Here is a 16,779-nt window from a genome sequence, read left to right as displayed (position 1 = left end):
GCAGTGCAGAAATGGGAACCTCCAACAGGCATCAAAGTGACCACAGCCTATAATGCGCAGAGCGCCCGCACATGCCTCCTGATGGGACACACCAGAGGGCATGGCACTGTCTGTGAAATGTATAACCAGAATTACATATGCCAGAAATGCATAACCTGAAATTAAATCATGAGGGAACATCAGGGACATTCTACGAAAGAACTGGCTAGTACTCTTGAAAACGGCCACAGTCCTAAAAGACAAAGACAGACTGAGGAACTGCTCAGAATAAAGGGTGCTAGGGGGCGTGACACCAAATACAACATGTCCAAAAACAGAGGGTCCCTGGGCTAGTCAACATCTGCATCAAGGCTAACTTCCTGAGTTTATAATTGTCCTGTGGTTGTTACATAAGATGTTAGCCTTTGGGGAAGCTGCAGTAAGGACACAGGGGAATTCTCTGTACTATTTTTGCAACCTCTTTGTACGTGGGAAATTGCTTCAGAATGAACAGTTAAAAACAATTTTTAAAAGTGCTTATTAGTTGATAATTACTGAAGCTCAGTGATGGGTACCTGGGGGCTTATGAGGTTACTCTCGCAATTTGCACAGATATTTGAAATGTTCCATGATAAAAATGTTAAAAAGAGAGGTTTAAAACACAAAACAACCTTATTTGGATTTGATTTTTTTTTTAAATCTACATAAAAGACATTTCTGAGACAGCCAGGAAAATTTAAATATGGACTGGTATTCGATAATACTAAGGAATTACTATTGATTTTGTTAGGTAGAGTTTTTTTGGTTTGGTTTTTTTTTCAATGTGATAAAATAACATAAAATTTACCAATGTAACCATTTGGAAGTATACAGATCAGTGGCATTAAGTACATTCACAATGTTGTACAGCCATCACCACCAGCGAGTTCCAGACATTTTTTATCAACCCAGAAGGAGACCTCGTACCCACGGGCAGCCGGCCCCCATTCCCCCACACTCCCAGCCCCCGGCAACCTCTGATCTATTTTATGTCTCTGTGGATTTGCCTATTCTGAACATTTCATATAAATGTTAAATATATAAAACGTGACCTTTTGTGACTGGCTTCTTTCACTTACCATAATGTTTTCAAGGTTCATACACATGGTAGGATTTATCAGTATTTCATTCTTTTTATAGCTGAAATATTCCACGGTGACAATAAACCACATTTTGTTCACCCGTTCATTTGTTGATGAACATCTGCATTATTTCCACCTTTTGGCTATTGTGAATAGTGCTGCTATGAACATTCACGTGTAAGTTGTGTGTGAACACCCGTTTTCAAGTCTTTTGGATATACACCTAGGAGTGGAATTGCTGGGTCATACGATAATTCTACATTTAATTATCACGGAACTGGTTTTCATAGTGGGTGCTCCACTTTACATTCCTACCAGTATTCCTATATGAGGGTTCCAGTTTCTCCACATCCCTGCCAATGCTTGTTATTTTCCTTTTTTCTTTTAAAATTATCATGGCCATCCAAGTGGGTGTGAGGTGGGATCTCACTGTGGTTTTGATTTGCATTTCCTGAATGAGTGATGATGCTGACAGCTTTTTTGCGTGTGTGTGGTTTTTTTTGCCATGGTTAGGTGTCTTAATGCATTGTCAAAAATGCATTAATATGGGCTTCCCTGGTGGCGCAGTGGTTGAGAGTCCGCCTGCCGATGCAGGGGACACGGGTTCGTGCCCCGGTCCGGGAAGATCCCACATGCCGCAGAGCGGCTGGGCCCGTGAGCCATGGCCGCTGAGTCTGCACACCCGGAGCCTGTGCTCCGCAATGGGAGAGGCCACAACAGTGAGAGGCCCACGTACCACAAAAAAAACCCAAAACCAAAAAACAAAGAATGGGATTTGCTTTAAAATACAACAGAAAAAAAAAAAAGTAAATTTTTAAAGAGAAAGAAATGGGATAGAAGAAGGGAACGTGACAAAATCTTCTAATTGTTGAATCTGGGTGATGGATATATGAGGAGAATCACTGTTTCGCTGTCTCTGCTTTTGTATATATTTGAAATTTGTCACAATAAAACAAATTTTTAAAATTGTCACCGTGAAATGAAGTCATGAAAACCAAGTTATTTATTCCTGTAGTCTTCACTCATTCAAAACACAGGCCTCTCCTCTCTACAGCCTCAGCCGGCATTTTCTAGGTGTTTCCTGGGGACCCCCGAGAACTGTATTTTCTGGCATCTGTGAATCTCAGGGGAGGTTTGGGCGCAGAGGTTCCAGACTGCCATGGCTTTGTGCTGTCTTTCTCTAAGCATCGTGAGAGACCAGTGCTCTAGACTGGAACACACATGGGAAATTCCGGTCCAAGAATAAGGGAGCAGCACGGTGATCCTGGGGGCACCAGCCTCACCACAGGATGCTGACACTGTCCCCTGGTGCCGTGTCCAAAACAGACAGCAGGACAGCCCTGACCACCGGCAGACACGTGCCCACTGTTTCTTCAACAATGCCATCAGGAACCCACCGGCCAGAGGGGACCGACTCACTCTACCTGGGAAGGGGAGGTGGGAGGATGGGCACTGGGGACACTAAAACCATAACTGCCTTTTTTCCTTTTAAGATGTATGTTTGGAAGGCAACCTGTCTCAAAAACAGTTATAATGTAAAGGTGGCCAGATGCATGATTTTACTCCAACATGTTCTTTTCACCTTGCTGTGCATTGTCTTTCCATGAAATATTTTTAATATATTGATAGGACTTGTCAATCCTTACCCTTCCAGAGAAGAAACAAAAGTGGCTTGAAAACAGCCACAGGCATTTCTTTTTCTCGCTCTTATACTGATACTAATTAACCAGGTGGAAAACATTCAATGGGCCTCCTTTGCTGTCTTTTTCCCTCTTTCCAGTCAGATCGGCTCTCATGGGGGGCGAGAGGGAACCTTCGCAGGCTGCCTGAGCCCTCAAACCCATCTCCGGCGCCGAGGCCGCCCCGGGAGCACTCTGGGCCTCCCTCAATAGCTGCCCCCACACACATGCTTCAGGACCCGCTGGCTTACCTGGTGGGCTTCCACCCTCATCTCCCGCAGAGCAGACTTGAAAAACTCAGGGGAAGGTTTCCCCACCACCTCAGCTTCGATACCACAGGCATACTGGGGAAAGACAGAAGGACATGGCATGGGTTTGGGAGCAAGTACAGGTGAACACCCGCTCTGCAGTGAAATCCTCCCTCCGGGGAATCAAGGAGAGATGCCCCAAATGTGCACCTGCAGGCCAGGGACCTCCAAGCGGCAAGACACATGGGCCGAGAGGCACACCTCGTAGGCAAGTGTCACAACTCCACATCGGGCTGCCCGGGATGCTGGGGGCACCCACCACCAGGCACCCTGCCACCTGCCCCAGTGCCGGACCTCAGCAGGAGGCGGTCCACAGCAGGCCACCCCGACAGTGCTCTCATCTGCATTCTTGCTTCTCCTCCCTTCCCTTCTCCCCCGACCACCCCCAGCTCTGTCATAGGCCCTCCAGGGGAAAAGGTCCAGGGCCCCATCCGCCAGCCTGTCCGTCCCTCCCACCTGAGTGCGAGTAGGCAGGGACCAATGTAGCAGTGAGTACGGGACATGAAATGGGCTGACCTGGGCCAGGAGCCCGGGCTGGGGCAGCTGGCTAGGTGTGAGTCAGAGCGGGAGCCCCATCTGAGCCCAGACTTGGAAACTGGAGGAGGGAACTGGGAAGGAGTCTAATCAGGACACATCAAGCTCAGGGTGCTGCAGAGGAGGGTCAGGAATGAGGCAGGTTCACACACACCCAGAAGCCAAGAATCCGAGAGGAGAGCTACGGAGCATGCTGGGAGGGCCAGCGGGGTCAGCGGCAGGCGGTACGGGCTGTGGGGAGGAGAGGGAGAGACTGGGGGGCAGAGTGATGACCAGGGCAGCCGAGAGGCCAAGCTCCAGAGGAGGGGGAGCCGGGCTTGGAGCCTCAAATGGGGGGGGGGTGAGCTGGAAAACATAGAAGGCACTCAGAACACTGAGCACACCCTCTTCTCCAGAAAGGCCAGAAACATCCCCGAGGGCCCTGAGACGTGAAAAGGGCTCGGGCAGACCCAGGGCAGGTACCTCAAGCGCCTTCATGTAGGGACCAACGTCCAGCATCAGGCCAGAGGTCTCCTTGTAGTAGCGTCTAGAAAAGAGCAGAAGGGGACGAGGGGAGCTGAGCCCAGGGGCCTGGGAAGTGCCAAGAGAAACTGCCCTGTCCCGGTTCTGCCAGCTCCAGAGAGCTGAGTCACCGGCCAGGGTCAGTCCAGACGCCACGCTGAGAATGACCGACGGAGGTCAGCTCGACACAGCCCAGCGGTGGCCACCATGCCTGGACGAGAGGGGGAGAGACGGTGAGTCAGCAACTCTCAGTCAGAATGGCCCCCTGCTGCCAGCCTCGTGGGGACCCCGCCACAGTGGGGGACCCCAGGGGCAGCTGGATCCAGTTGCTAACACAGAGAAACACAGTGACCTGTGTTCTCCAAAGGACAGCTGGTCCACAGAGCATGTGGTGAACCCCTAATTGCTAATAATTAACCCTAATTGCCGCCTGAAGAAGAAAACTCCATTAGTTCCACAGCACCCTGCCGTATCTCCTAGTAGCTGGGGGTCAGGAGAGGTGCCAGGTCTTACAGGCGCCAGATGCTTTTAGGAGAAGACAACTATTTGTTCCCCGTCTCGCTGGGGCCAAGACGGCTTGGCTCACAGCAGGGCCTCCCAAGACGGTTTCACATCTTCCCTCCTGTGAGCGCTGTGCTGAGGCCCAGCTGCCACTGCCTGGCCACCCAAGGCCACACGCAGACCCCTTGGGACACACGGTGACCAAGCCCAGTTCTCTCTGAGCAAAGCCATTCGATTATAAAGTGAGAAGGTAGTTGACTCTGTGCTGCTCTGAAGACAGGGTTAACGGAAACCCAGGACTGTCACCATGTTTTCAGACCCGTCACATCAGTTACCCTTCTCCCTCCCCTCAACCTTCAAATTTGGGAGACGTTAAATAACATGTATGTGACCTAAATGTCCACAGACATGAATGGATTAAAAAGATGTGATATATATACACACACACATATATATATACGTACACACACAAACACAAAATGGAGTACTACTCAGCCATAAAAAAAGAAACAATGCCACCTGCAGCAACATGGATGGACCTAGAGATTATCATACCAAGTGAAGGAAGTCAGACAGAGAAAGACAAATATCATATGATACCACTTATATGTGGAATCTAAAAAAATGATACAAATAAACAACATGTATGTGGAAAAGCAAAGAGAAGGCTAGTGAAGCATGCTGACCTCAGGGTTTCAAATCCTCTTTCCACTTCTTTTTAACTGTGGGACTTCGGGTTGCTTAAGCCCTCTGGGCCTCGGTTTCCTAATCTGTAAAATGGGCAAAAAGAAACTCCAGTACCTACCCTTATGGGTTGCTGTGAGGCTTGAGCAAAATAATGCAGGCGAAGTTCCTAACACGATGCCTGGCACGCAGAAACCGCTCCAAAAATATTAGAGAACATTGTTATAAATAACTGCTCACCCAGACTGAGATGGGTAATAGGATATGAGCTGGGGGGACTTCCCTGGTGGCACAGTGGTTAAGAATCCGCCTGCCAGTGCAGCGGAGATGGGTTCCATCCCTGGTCCGGGAAGATCCCACATGCCATGGAGCAACTAAGCCCATGTGCCACAACTTCTGAAGCCCACACACCTAGAACACATGCTCCACAACGAGAGAAGCCACCGCAATGAGGAGCTCACACACCGCAACGAAAAGTAGCCCCTACTCGCCACAACCAGAGAAAGCCGGGACACAGCAACGAAGACCCAATGCAGCCAAAAATAATAAATAAATGAATAATAAATAAATTATTTTTTTAAAAAAGAGATATGAGCTGGAGAAGAAAGGATGAACACAAGTCTTTCCAGTTTGTGGGGGCTGAAGCCTGCTGTGTGACTACTGGAAATGGTAGCACAGCTCGGGAGTTGCCCCAGGGCTGTGCCTTTCCTCCAGCTCTGCGGCTCCCAGGGATTCTGCCTGTCCCTCTCTGCCCCACCTGAGGCCTCCAAGGCTGCAGGAGCCTTGCTGCCCGCAGCGTTCACCTGGTGCTCAGGTGGGACTAGCGCTCTCCCACTCCGCATCCTCCACTGCCCACCTTGGAAGCTTCCGTCTGGACGCAGGCTGGGCTGCAGGGCTGTAGCCAAACCCTTGACCTTGGCAAGGGCTGGTCCCCTGCTACTCACTCCTGTCGGGTGGATTAGAGCCTGGAGCCCGATTGTTGACGCCAAGGGGGCATCTCCCATCACGACAGGACTCGGTCTCCAAGTGAGCCTGGGCCTCTCGGCCGGGGTCCGAGGCTCTGTGCTCTTGGGGCCGTGCCACGAGGATGTGGGATACCACACACATGCAGGAAGGCACCTGGTAGCCAAGAGAGAACTGCCGCTGCTTACCGAGCTAGGACCTGCCAATGCTCCCATTTTTAAAGGGTGACCCTAAATCACAGGCTTAGAGGTTCCTAATCTCATTTATCTTAAATCTGGAATCTAGACATCTATTTTGCATTTATACAGCCTCAAAATAGTGCTTCCTTTTCTTTTTCCACGATCAACTACTTTGGTATGACGCTTTCCCCAGGTCATGGGTCCAGGGTTTCCTAGGTCCAGGGTTTGAAGGAATGGCCAAGTAAAGCAAAATTTGCCCAAGAGGCAGAGGGAGATGCTGGGTGCTGAGGCCTGGGCTTGCCGGGGGGCAGTGGCATCCGCTAACGCAGTCCCCCAAAACATTTAGGACGCAGATGCCCCACACCCTTTGCAGGGGATGCTCTCAGACCCAGGCTGCTCCCCAGGGACTCTCGGTCTCGGGGGGAAGCAGACAAGTCCACAGACAAATATAAAAGGGCAGGACATGGGTGACAACAGGTGGAACCCCATGCTCTGTGCACTCTGCTTGAGGAGGGCTGGACAGGCTGGGGACAGGAAGGCGGGGAGGTGGCCCAGAGAAGGACACATCAAAGCTGAGACCTGAAGCTCAAGGGGGAGGAATGCAAGAGCCCAGGCCCGGAGCCTCCCGGACTCGGCACCCTGCTGAGGGCCCCAAGGGCCGGACGCTGCTCTAGGCGCACGGGGGTCTGTCAGGCTCTCAGGGAGCCACCGCCTCGTCCCCTGGCCCCCCATGAGATGCCCGCTGCGGGAGGGGCCAGACTGGGAGGGCCTCCCCGAGGATGGGCATGTTGAAGCGAGCCAGGCAGGGAGGACGGAGCTGAGGGAAAGAATGCGGCCAGCATAGCAGAGGCTTAGCCAGGCACCAAGGAAACAATTATAAAACAGGCCACTCTGTCGCGACAGACACAGCTCTGTTTGGAGCTGAGGGCTCCAGCCTCAGCTTGGAGTGGTGTGGAGGGGGCAGGAGCTGGGGGCCCCTCCCCTCGGTAAGGCCTCCCGAGGACACCCACGCGGCACCCCTTCTGCCCGCCTCAGCCTCCCCCAAAACCTTTTTTCCAGAGTGACAGATACCTGCACTTTCTTAAATTTAAATTTAGTCCTGGTGGGAAGAACAAACCGAACATGCAGCAGAAAATATGCAATTAAAAGCCTGTCTTTGCTACACTGACTTTTAGAACCTAAAGGAAAAACTGACTTCCATAAATCAAAATTGGAGAACTTAGTATTTGTGTTTTTTCTGCTTTTTTTTTTTGGCTGCGTTGGGTCTTTGTTGCTGCGTGTGGGCTTTCTTGAGTTACAGCGAGCGGGGGCTACTCTTCGTTGAGGTGCGCGGACTTCTCATTGTGGTGGCTTTTCTTGTTGCGGAGCACGGGGTCTAGGCGTGCAGGCTCAGTAGCTGTGGCGCGTGGGCTCCAGAGCTCAGCTCAGGCTCGGTAGTTGTGGCTCACGGGCTTAGTTGCTCTGCGGCATGTGGGATCTTCCCGGATCAGGGCTCGAACCCGTGTCTCCGGCATTGGCAGGCAGATTCTTAACCACTGCGCCACCAGGGAAGCCCTGGCCTTGTTTTTATAGTGCCCAGAATTTGTCTTTATTTCTTCTTCATCCAGGAAAACAAAAAGGCACCTTGAAGGCCATCTGTTAGCTGAAAACATTTTTAGAGATCCAGTAAATACTAGCACCTAAGTTAACTTTTTTTTTTTTTAATCATAAAGGCCCAGGTTATTCCCGAAACACAAGAGATCTGATATATTTATCTTTTGTTACTGGCATAATAAAAGCAACAGCAGGTCTGGTGAGAACCTGAGTGTTCTGGCCACAAAGAAGAAACTGTGCATTCTGGAAGGACAGGGAAAAGCCGGAGAGAAGCAGTCAGATAGATTTTATGCTTTATTTCTTCTGCCCTTCCGATTATTCAGCACAAACTCCCTTCAAAATGACCACTTGACCTTTCCCACAAGAGCCATTAACCTTCCATAGGCTGTCGCGTAAACAGCTTAATTTTCTGAGGGCAGCATGACAGAAGAAATTACAAAGGCAATTCCCACTCTCGGTCCAAACAGATGCCAAATGTAAATCACACCGTTTCTAGGAGGAGGACACTCTGCCCCAGTGCCCCCGCCACCCTGCCTCCTTGGGGACTCCGCACAGCCCCACTCCAGTGGAGGACAGCCCCTCACCATCAATGACCCCCACGTGGATGCGACAGCAGCTCTTCATGGTTCCTTGGGCTGTCCCAGGAAGCTATGACCTAGGCCCAGAAGCTGTTGGTCCCTTTCTCTGATTTTTGAGTACCCAACCCATAGCCTAAGCCAGAGTCCCCAGCAGCTAGAGACCCCACTAATTGCTTATTTGGAAAACAAACACTTGCCTACTGCTGAATGTGTTACAGAATTACAAAGCTAAAAGAAACTGATCTCATTTTTTTTTTCGTTTTCAACAACATACCTATTTTGACTACTACCCCTTATCTGGAATAGTAACTTTTAATAATTAGAGACAATTTTAAAGAAAAAAATTTTAACATAAATGAGTTATAATAGAGTTTCTTTTTGGCCCCACCGTGTGGCATGCAGGATCTTAGCTCCCCGACCAGAGACCGAACCTGGGCCTGCTGTGTTGGGAGCATGGAGTCTTAACCACTGGACCACCAGGAAGTCACTAAAACAGATCTTCTTAATTGTGTTGTTCTTTAGTGAGGGGCTGGTAACTTCAGGGATGCCTACAGGACCAAGCCAGAGTGTAAAAGAATTAAGCAGGCCAGGTTCTGTGGTTTGCAATGAACTAAACTGAAGAAGGTAAGGTTTGGAAGGGACTGTGACAGTTCATTTTATGTCAACTTGGCTGGGCCAAGCTCCCCAGATATTTGGTCTAACAGTATGCTGGATGCTTCTGTGAAGATATCTCTTGGGTGAGATTAACATTTAAATCAGTGGACCTGAGTAAAGCAGATTGCCCTCCAGAGCGTGGTGGGCTTCGTTCAGTCAGTTGAAGGCACAACCAGAACGAAGCCTGAGCTCTCTGAGCGAGAAGGAACCTGCCAGCAGACAGCCTGGCATTCAGACTGCAACTCTCCCCTGCATCTCCAACCTGCGGCCTATGCTGCAGATTCTGGACATACCTAGACTCCACAATCAACTTCTCTTTACATACACATCTTCCTCAACTTACCATGGGGTTACGTCCTGATAAACCCATCATAAGTTGAAAATATTGTAAGTCAAAAATGCATTTAGGGCTTCCCTGGTGGCACAGTGGTTGAGAGTCTGCCTGCTGATGCAGGGGACACGGGTTCGTGCCCCAGTCCGGGAAGATCCCACATGCCGTGGAGCGGCTGGGCCCGTGAGCCATGGCCGCTGAGGCTGCACGTCCGTAGCCTATGCTCCGCAACGGGAGAGGCCACAACAGTGAGGGGCCTGCATACCACACACACACAAAATAAATAAAATAAAATAAAATAAAAATGCATTTAATAAGCCCAACCTACCAAATACTATAGCTTAGCCCAGCTTACCTTAAATGTGCTCAGAACACTATATTAGCCTACAGCTGGGCAGCAGCATCTAATGCAAAGTCTATTTTATAATAAAGCATTGAATATCTCATGTATTTTATTGAATACTGTACTGAAAGAGAAAAACAGAATGGCGATCTGGGTACAGAATGGTTGTAAAGTGTATCCGTTATTTACCCTCGTGGTCGAGTGGCTGCCTGGGACCTGCCACTTGCTGCTACTGCCCAGCATCATAAGAGAGCATCATATTGCATACGGGAAAAGATCAAAATTCGAAGTCTGATTTTTACTGAACGTGCGTAGCTTTCACACCATCACAAAGTCGAAAAATCATAATCCGAACCATCGCTAAGTCAGGGACTGCCTGTATATACGTCTCCACATCCTGTTGGTTTTGTTTCTCTGGAGAGCACTGACTAATACAGGACACATTTTATTTTCATCATAAACACACGAGAATATTTGTAGCTCCGAAAAGAAGTATATCCTCTCTTCTCTTTCTTTAAATCTTTCATTTGCCTATTTTGAAAGAGACATAGCCATGAAAAGATATTTCTCTACTATGAGAAAAACAACAGTTGGTACAAGATGAACGGCAACCAACTCTGAAACCTGGAGAAGGGGCAGGAGGACACGGTCAGGTCCGTGGTGCACCGGAACTCACGGACCAGTGGCTCCAGCCAAGCTGGGTGCTCTCGGGAATGGGGGCCAGGACTGCCAGATCTTCTGATTTCTCAAAAGGATCCAGACATCTGGTTATTTTACGTAAAATCTCCCAATTTTTAAAACATCCTCAAAAAAATTTAAGATCCTGTGTGGACCAAATGTCTGCTCTTGAATGTAGCCTAGAGGCGACAGAGCACAGGCTCTGGGGAGCACTCCTGGCCATCCTGGCACTTACAGATGGGGGGACCATGGCTTACTTCACCTCCCTATGCCTCAATAGGCCCATCTGTAAAATGGCAATGACACTGCCTACAGCTCAGCGTTGTGGTCAGAATTAAACATGGAACTACATGAAGTGCTTAGCAATGGCTGGCGGCCAGATAAAAAGCCCCCTGGTGTCACCTGGAATAGCTGCCCTGCTCAGCAGGCAGAGGAAGGAAGTTCCCAATCACCAGAAGCATCTAAGCTGAGAAAGGCTCCCCCAGAGACGGCCACAGAATTCCTGCCCCGCACGAGAAGCTGGGATAGAGCTCCACAGCATCCTCGTGGTTCTAAAATCCTAGTGTTGCTTCCATTGAGGACAGAATAAATCTGCACAGCTTTCTGGAAAGCAGCTTGGCAACATACATTAAGAAGCTCAAAAATACATATCATCTGAAATGCACAAAGATACCGATCACAGCCTTACTTTGGTAGAAAACTAGAAACAACACAAATGTCCATCAGCAGGCGTTGGTTACAATAACTATAGGAGAGTTATTTTTTAAAAAATAACTGTAGGGGCTTCCCTGGTGGCGCAGTGGTTGAGAGTCCGCCTGCTGATGCGGGGGACACGGGTTCGTGCCCCGGTTCGTGCCCCAGTCCGGGAGGATCCCACGTGCCGCGGAGCAGCTGGGCCCGTGAGCCATGGCCGCTGAGCCTGCGCGTCCGGAGCCTGTGCTCCGCAATGGGAGAGGCCACAGCAGTGAGAGGCCCGCGTACCGCAAAAAAAAAAAAAAAAAAAAAAAAAAAACTGTAAAAACAATTGATAGGAATAACCTCACCACAGAGACATCTACTTATTGTATGGAAAGTGGTTCACAAAATGTTTGGTGAACAACTAAAAATGGGTGACAGAAGTAGGTCAAGTTTGACACTGATGTAAATACACGCATGTATAATGATCTCTCTGCATAGGAAACCACTTGGAAGGACGTATATCAATACGTTGACAGTTGTTTTCTCATGCGGTGGGACTGGAAATTTTTTGTTTTCTTCTTTTTGCTCATCTGTATTCTCTAATTTTTCTTCAGTGAATATGTGCTGTCTTGGTGGTAAAAGATGGTAAGAAAAATAACCAACATGGCTTTTTAAAAGAGACAGTGAGGCTCAGGCTGAAGACTCGGACAAAAATGTTGGTCACAAAATCACAACTTTACACAGACTGTGCTGTGCGGCCAGAGATATGGGGCCCGGACAAGAGCATCCCACAGGCCCTCGAGCCTATTTTCTACTACTTAGGTTCCCCCTTGGCCCAATCCATCCAAGTCTCGTGCTGTATCCTGTGAAAATGCACCTAAACTCAGGACAGTCAACACAGGCCCCTGAGATCTCCAGGGGTCTCCTCTGCAGTGACCCTCCCCTGCCCCTGGCCTCTTCCAGCCTCGGGCCCGCAGGGAAGCTTGACCAACCAGCTCCTAAAGACAGGGAATTTCCTCAAAAATTATCAAAAGATAGGAATGAAGGGGAAAAAAAGCAAGAAAAGGGGAGGGAAGGAAGAAGGAGTCACCCTGCGTCCACCCCACACCCACTTTTCCCATCTTCTCTGCTGATTCTGTTAAGTCAGAGACGCACAGAGCATGACCCAAAGTGGCCATGAACGACTCTCTCTGCAGCTGACTTACCCTTTTCCCAGTGAGAAGAGCACAGGATTCTCCAGCTCCATGAGCACCTGGAAAGCTTTATTCATGTTTTGATAAGAAAAGCCTTCTCCTGCATCTGCAATTACGACACAGTTTGGATTGGACGTGTCGATCTGATCAAATTCCGAGCGGACTCCTGGTGAGACAGAGAGAGAGAGAGAGAGAGAGAGAGAGAGAGAGAGAGAGAGAGAGAAGGATAAAGCCCCGGCTGACATGGCCCACCTCTCATCTCCTTCCAGGAACACCTGTGTCTGCCTTGTCTGCCTGGCCCTTTCTCAGATGCTCTTTCTGATCATCAAGCTGCCATGAGAGGCGGGCAAGGAAGGGGTGCTATTCCCATTTTACAGATGAAGGAATTCTGGCTCCACACAGAGTGTGTGTTAGGATCCTGAAAGATGATGGGCCCACCCCTGGCACCCCCACTACAACACCAGCATTACCCCAGAAGTTCCCTTAGTTCAAAACCATAGGCAGGAGACTTCCCTGGTGGCGCAGTGGTTAAGAATCCGCCTGCTAATGCAGGGGACACGGGTTCGATCCCTGGTCGGGGAAGATCCCACATGTCGCGGAGCAACTAAGCCCGTGCCCCACAACTACCGAGCCTGCACTCTAGAGCCCTTGAGCCACAACTACTGAGCCTGCGTTCCACAACTACTGAAGCCCATGCGCCTAGAGCCCGTGCTCTGCAACAAGAAAAGCCACGGCAAGAAGAAGCCTGCGCACTGCAACGAAGAGTAGTCCCCGCTCGCCGCAACTAGAGAAAGCCCGCGTGCAGCAACAAAGACCCAACGCAGCCAAAAATTAATTAATTAGTTTTTAAAAAAACCCAAACTCAGGTATCTGTCAACAGGGGAACGGATAAACAAACCATGGGATGTTCACTCAACAGAATGCCACTCTGCGATCAAGAGGAAAAGACCTACTGACACGTGCAACCAAACAGTATGTTGGGTGAAAGAAGCCCTGCACACTAGGAACGGTTAACTCAGCAGGCCTGGGCTGCTCAAACCCTGCACATCCAAAGAAAGGCTGTCTTCAGATCAGGCCCACCACCGCCTCCCGGGAGATCACTTCTGAGCCCTTGGAATATTCTGCCTGGAAAGAGCGCTTTTGTGTGTCTGGGGCCCTGGGCTATGCTGCATCAGTTTGACACCTGGGGGCCTGGAGACAGAGTAGCCAAGGTCAGTCACACGGGCGCTGCATGCCTACCTGACTGACCCTTAATAAAAACCCTGGGCACGAGGCTGCAGTGAGCTTCTCTGGGTGACCACACCTCAGGCGTACTGTCACGCATCGCGCTGCTGGGAGAATGAAGTGCATCCCAGCACGACGCACCTGGAAGTTCGCGCCCGGATTCTCCTGGTCTCTGCCCACGCATCTCCTCCCTTCGCTGAGTTTAATCTGTATTCTTTCACTGTGATAAACCATAACTGTGAGTAGGACAGCTTTTCTGAGTCCTGTGAGTCCTTCTAGCAAATCATCAAGCCTGAGGGTGGTCTTGGGAACCCCCAAAACTAGGTGCTGTGTGATTCTATCTATATGAAATTCTAGACACAGTAATCTGATTTATAATGGAAACAAATCCAAACAGTGGGTGCCTCTATAGGGGTTGGGGATGGGGACTAATAGGGAAGGGCATTAGGGAACTTTTGGGGTGATGGTAATGTTCTAGGTCTTTTTTATATATATATACATATATAATATATATATTTTGGGGGGGGCTGCATTGGGTCACAGTTGCGGCATGCGGACTCTTAGTCGTGGCATGCACGTGGGATCTAGTTCCCCAACCAGGGGTCGAACCCGGGTCCCCTGCATTGGGAGCGTGAAGTCTTACCCACTGGACCACCAGGGAAGTCCCAGTAATGTTCTAGGTCTTGATAGGGGTTTGAGTTACACAGATGTGTGCATTTTTCAAAACTCAGCAAAAGTACACTTGAGATTTCTGTATTTCATTGCATGTAAATTTTACATGAAAAGAAAAAACTAAACAGATTGAACTCTAGTTAATGATGTGAAGTGTTTAGGGGAAGTGTACCAATGCCTGCAAGTTACTTTGAGATGCATCAAAAAGATAAAGATGGATAGATGGACGGAGGGATGGGTAGATATATAATGAAGAAAATATAGCAAAATGTCACTGGTAAAATCAAGGTTAAGGGCATTCAAATATTCCAAGTAAAATTCTTCCAGCTTTGCTGTACATTTGAAAATTCTCGTAATAAAATGTTGGCGGGAAGATTTATCAACAATAAAACTTGAAAAAGATTCGAAGTCTGAAAAGTCAGGTACACCTATGGAAAACACAGACGCAGGATTACAGGTGAGGAAGGGCACCTGGCTTCCCCTTCAGCCTCTCAAGCTCTAACATCTGCCTGTTGGACTCACTGATGAACGATGCCTTCAAGGCAAACTCTGAGTTTCCCTCTCACCTCTGGTAGTTCCACCCCACCCCTCCCTTCACCCTGGGGAGGGGAGGATTTTCTTTCTTAAGTTTTTCTGTTTCTTTAAGGACCTGTTCTAAAGACACTGGCAGGGATCCTAGATCACAGAGGAAGCATTTGGAGAAACACGATTTCTAAAGGCTGGGCATGTCGCCCTCGACTGGCGCCAGAGTCGTGGACTGGACACCCGGACCTCCAGGGAGCTCCCTCCATCTCTTGGAGGCCCACCCCTGTCCGGAGGCGGAAGATCATCCTTGTCTCTGCCAGAGGTTTATAAATCAAAACACCAAGTGCAAAGGAGGGAAGAAGGCTCAGTGCAACTAAAGAAAAGTGTCCTGAATTCTTAAGCGTTGCTATGTCTCTTCTTTTTATCTTTTTGGCCGCACCGTGCAGCATGTGGGATCGTAGTTCCCCGACCAGGGATTGAACCCGCGCTCCATGCATCGGGAGCGCAGAGTCTTAACCACTGGACTGCCAAGGAAGTCCCTCTTCTTTTTAAATATTCAGAAGGCACCAGGTAATACTGCTCCTTCCTCTCTGTTCCAGCAAAACTCCCCGCTGAGGGTCCAAGGGGCTCTTTTCCTTCATTCAGACTAATATCAGGAAGGAAACCTGTGCCGTTTGCCAGACAGCAGGGCTGGTTTTCACAAATATAGTTCAGAAACCTATGGACCTCAGTCTAGCTTTTCATCCCCCCCTCTCTGTCTCTCTCTGTCTCTCTCTGTCTCTGTCTCTGTGTGTGTGTGTGTGTGTCACACACACACACACACACACACACACACACACACACACACACACACACACAGACACACACACCCCAGAGGCTAAAATCTTGCCCCCTTGACAATTCCTTGCCACCCTGCTTCATCCTAGATCACAGAAAGCAAATTCAGGGTTTTCCTCTGAGGAGCCACCTGGAATCTGCCTCCAAACACCCTCCGGTATGAGGCGGGATGGATGGGGCCGGGTCCCCAGCAGGGAGCCCACAGGTGTCAACGGGAGCCACGTGCTACCTCTGTGTCCTGCCCGGTGGTCTGGTTCAGGTGAGAAGGGGCCCCTCCCCAGCCCCCACCTGGAAAGGAGGCGCCTTCACCCCAGCCAGGTCCCAGGGCCCGGCAGGCCTACCGTCGTGGATGAGCAGGTGTGGCCGCAGGCCTCGCTCCTTCAGGATCAGGCAGGTGGCAGGCGCCGGGGCGGTCACCTCGTCCTCTGAGATGTCGAAGCCCAGACGCCGAAGCATCGCCACCAGGTCTCCCCGGGACTTCTGCGACTCGTTGGTGCAGAACCTCACCTTCAGCTGGGACCGCTTCAGTCTGGAAGTGGGGAGACAGGTGGAGGGGCTGTCAGCAGGCAGTGTGGCCTGCTGCGGAGGGGGCTGGACAGGCGCTTCTCCGAGGGTGCAGGTCAGGTCGCCACGGGCCCCTGAGCTGGGCCTCGACTGACCCCAGGGGTTTTGGAGCTGGAGCAGACCATTCTCACCCTCACTGCGCTTGACACAGCTGAGGCTCCCCAAGGTTCCCGCCTGGCCTCTGCCCACACCTCCCCTTCTGCCTGGGACACGTCCCCACCCTCCCCTGGGACACACTGCCCACGCACATGCCAGCTCTCCCGCACTCGACACCTCCTCCACCACACCATGCCGCTCAGCCTCGCGGGGGTCACCTCCGAGCGTCCTGGCCACCCCTCTGGACCTCCCGTCACAACGAGCATTTCCACTTAGCAACTGAGCTGACTCTGTACCCACACTTTCCCAAATACAAAGGTCAAGGGGCCAAGCTGAGGTGTGTCTCCTCATCACTGTCACCGAA

At 50.2% G+C, this 16,779-nt stretch overlaps 1 protein-coding gene across 2 annotated transcripts in view; it reads right to left on the bottom strand.

Annotated features, from left to right (window-relative positions):
* Positions 1-16,779, bottom strand: part of LHPP (phospholysine phosphohistidine inorganic pyrophosphate phosphatase) — a 134,885-nt gene that overhangs the window by 101,568 nt on the left and 16,538 nt on the right. For both annotated transcript variants that reach the window (XM_060125917.1, XM_060125918.1), the window contains exons 2-5: positions 16,097-16,284; positions 12,510-12,663; positions 4,084-4,147; positions 3,031-3,123 (exon numbers count right to left, since the gene is read on the bottom strand). In XM_060125917.1, the coding sequence (XP_059981900.1) occupies positions 3,031-3,123; positions 4,084-4,147; positions 12,510-12,663; positions 16,097-16,284 (499 nt within the window). The remainder of the gene's footprint in view (positions 1-3,030; positions 3,124-4,083; positions 4,148-12,509; positions 12,664-16,096; positions 16,285-16,779) is intronic.

Source organism: Lagenorhynchus albirostris, chromosome 16 (genome assembly GCF_949774975.1).
Source record: "Lagenorhynchus albirostris chromosome 16, mLagAlb1.1, whole genome shotgun sequence".
Lineage (NCBI taxonomy): Eukaryota > Metazoa > Chordata > Mammalia > Artiodactyla > Delphinidae > Lagenorhynchus > Lagenorhynchus albirostris.
The sequence above is the reverse complement of the archived record's forward strand: the minus strand, read 5'-3'. Positions and strand labels throughout refer to the sequence as shown.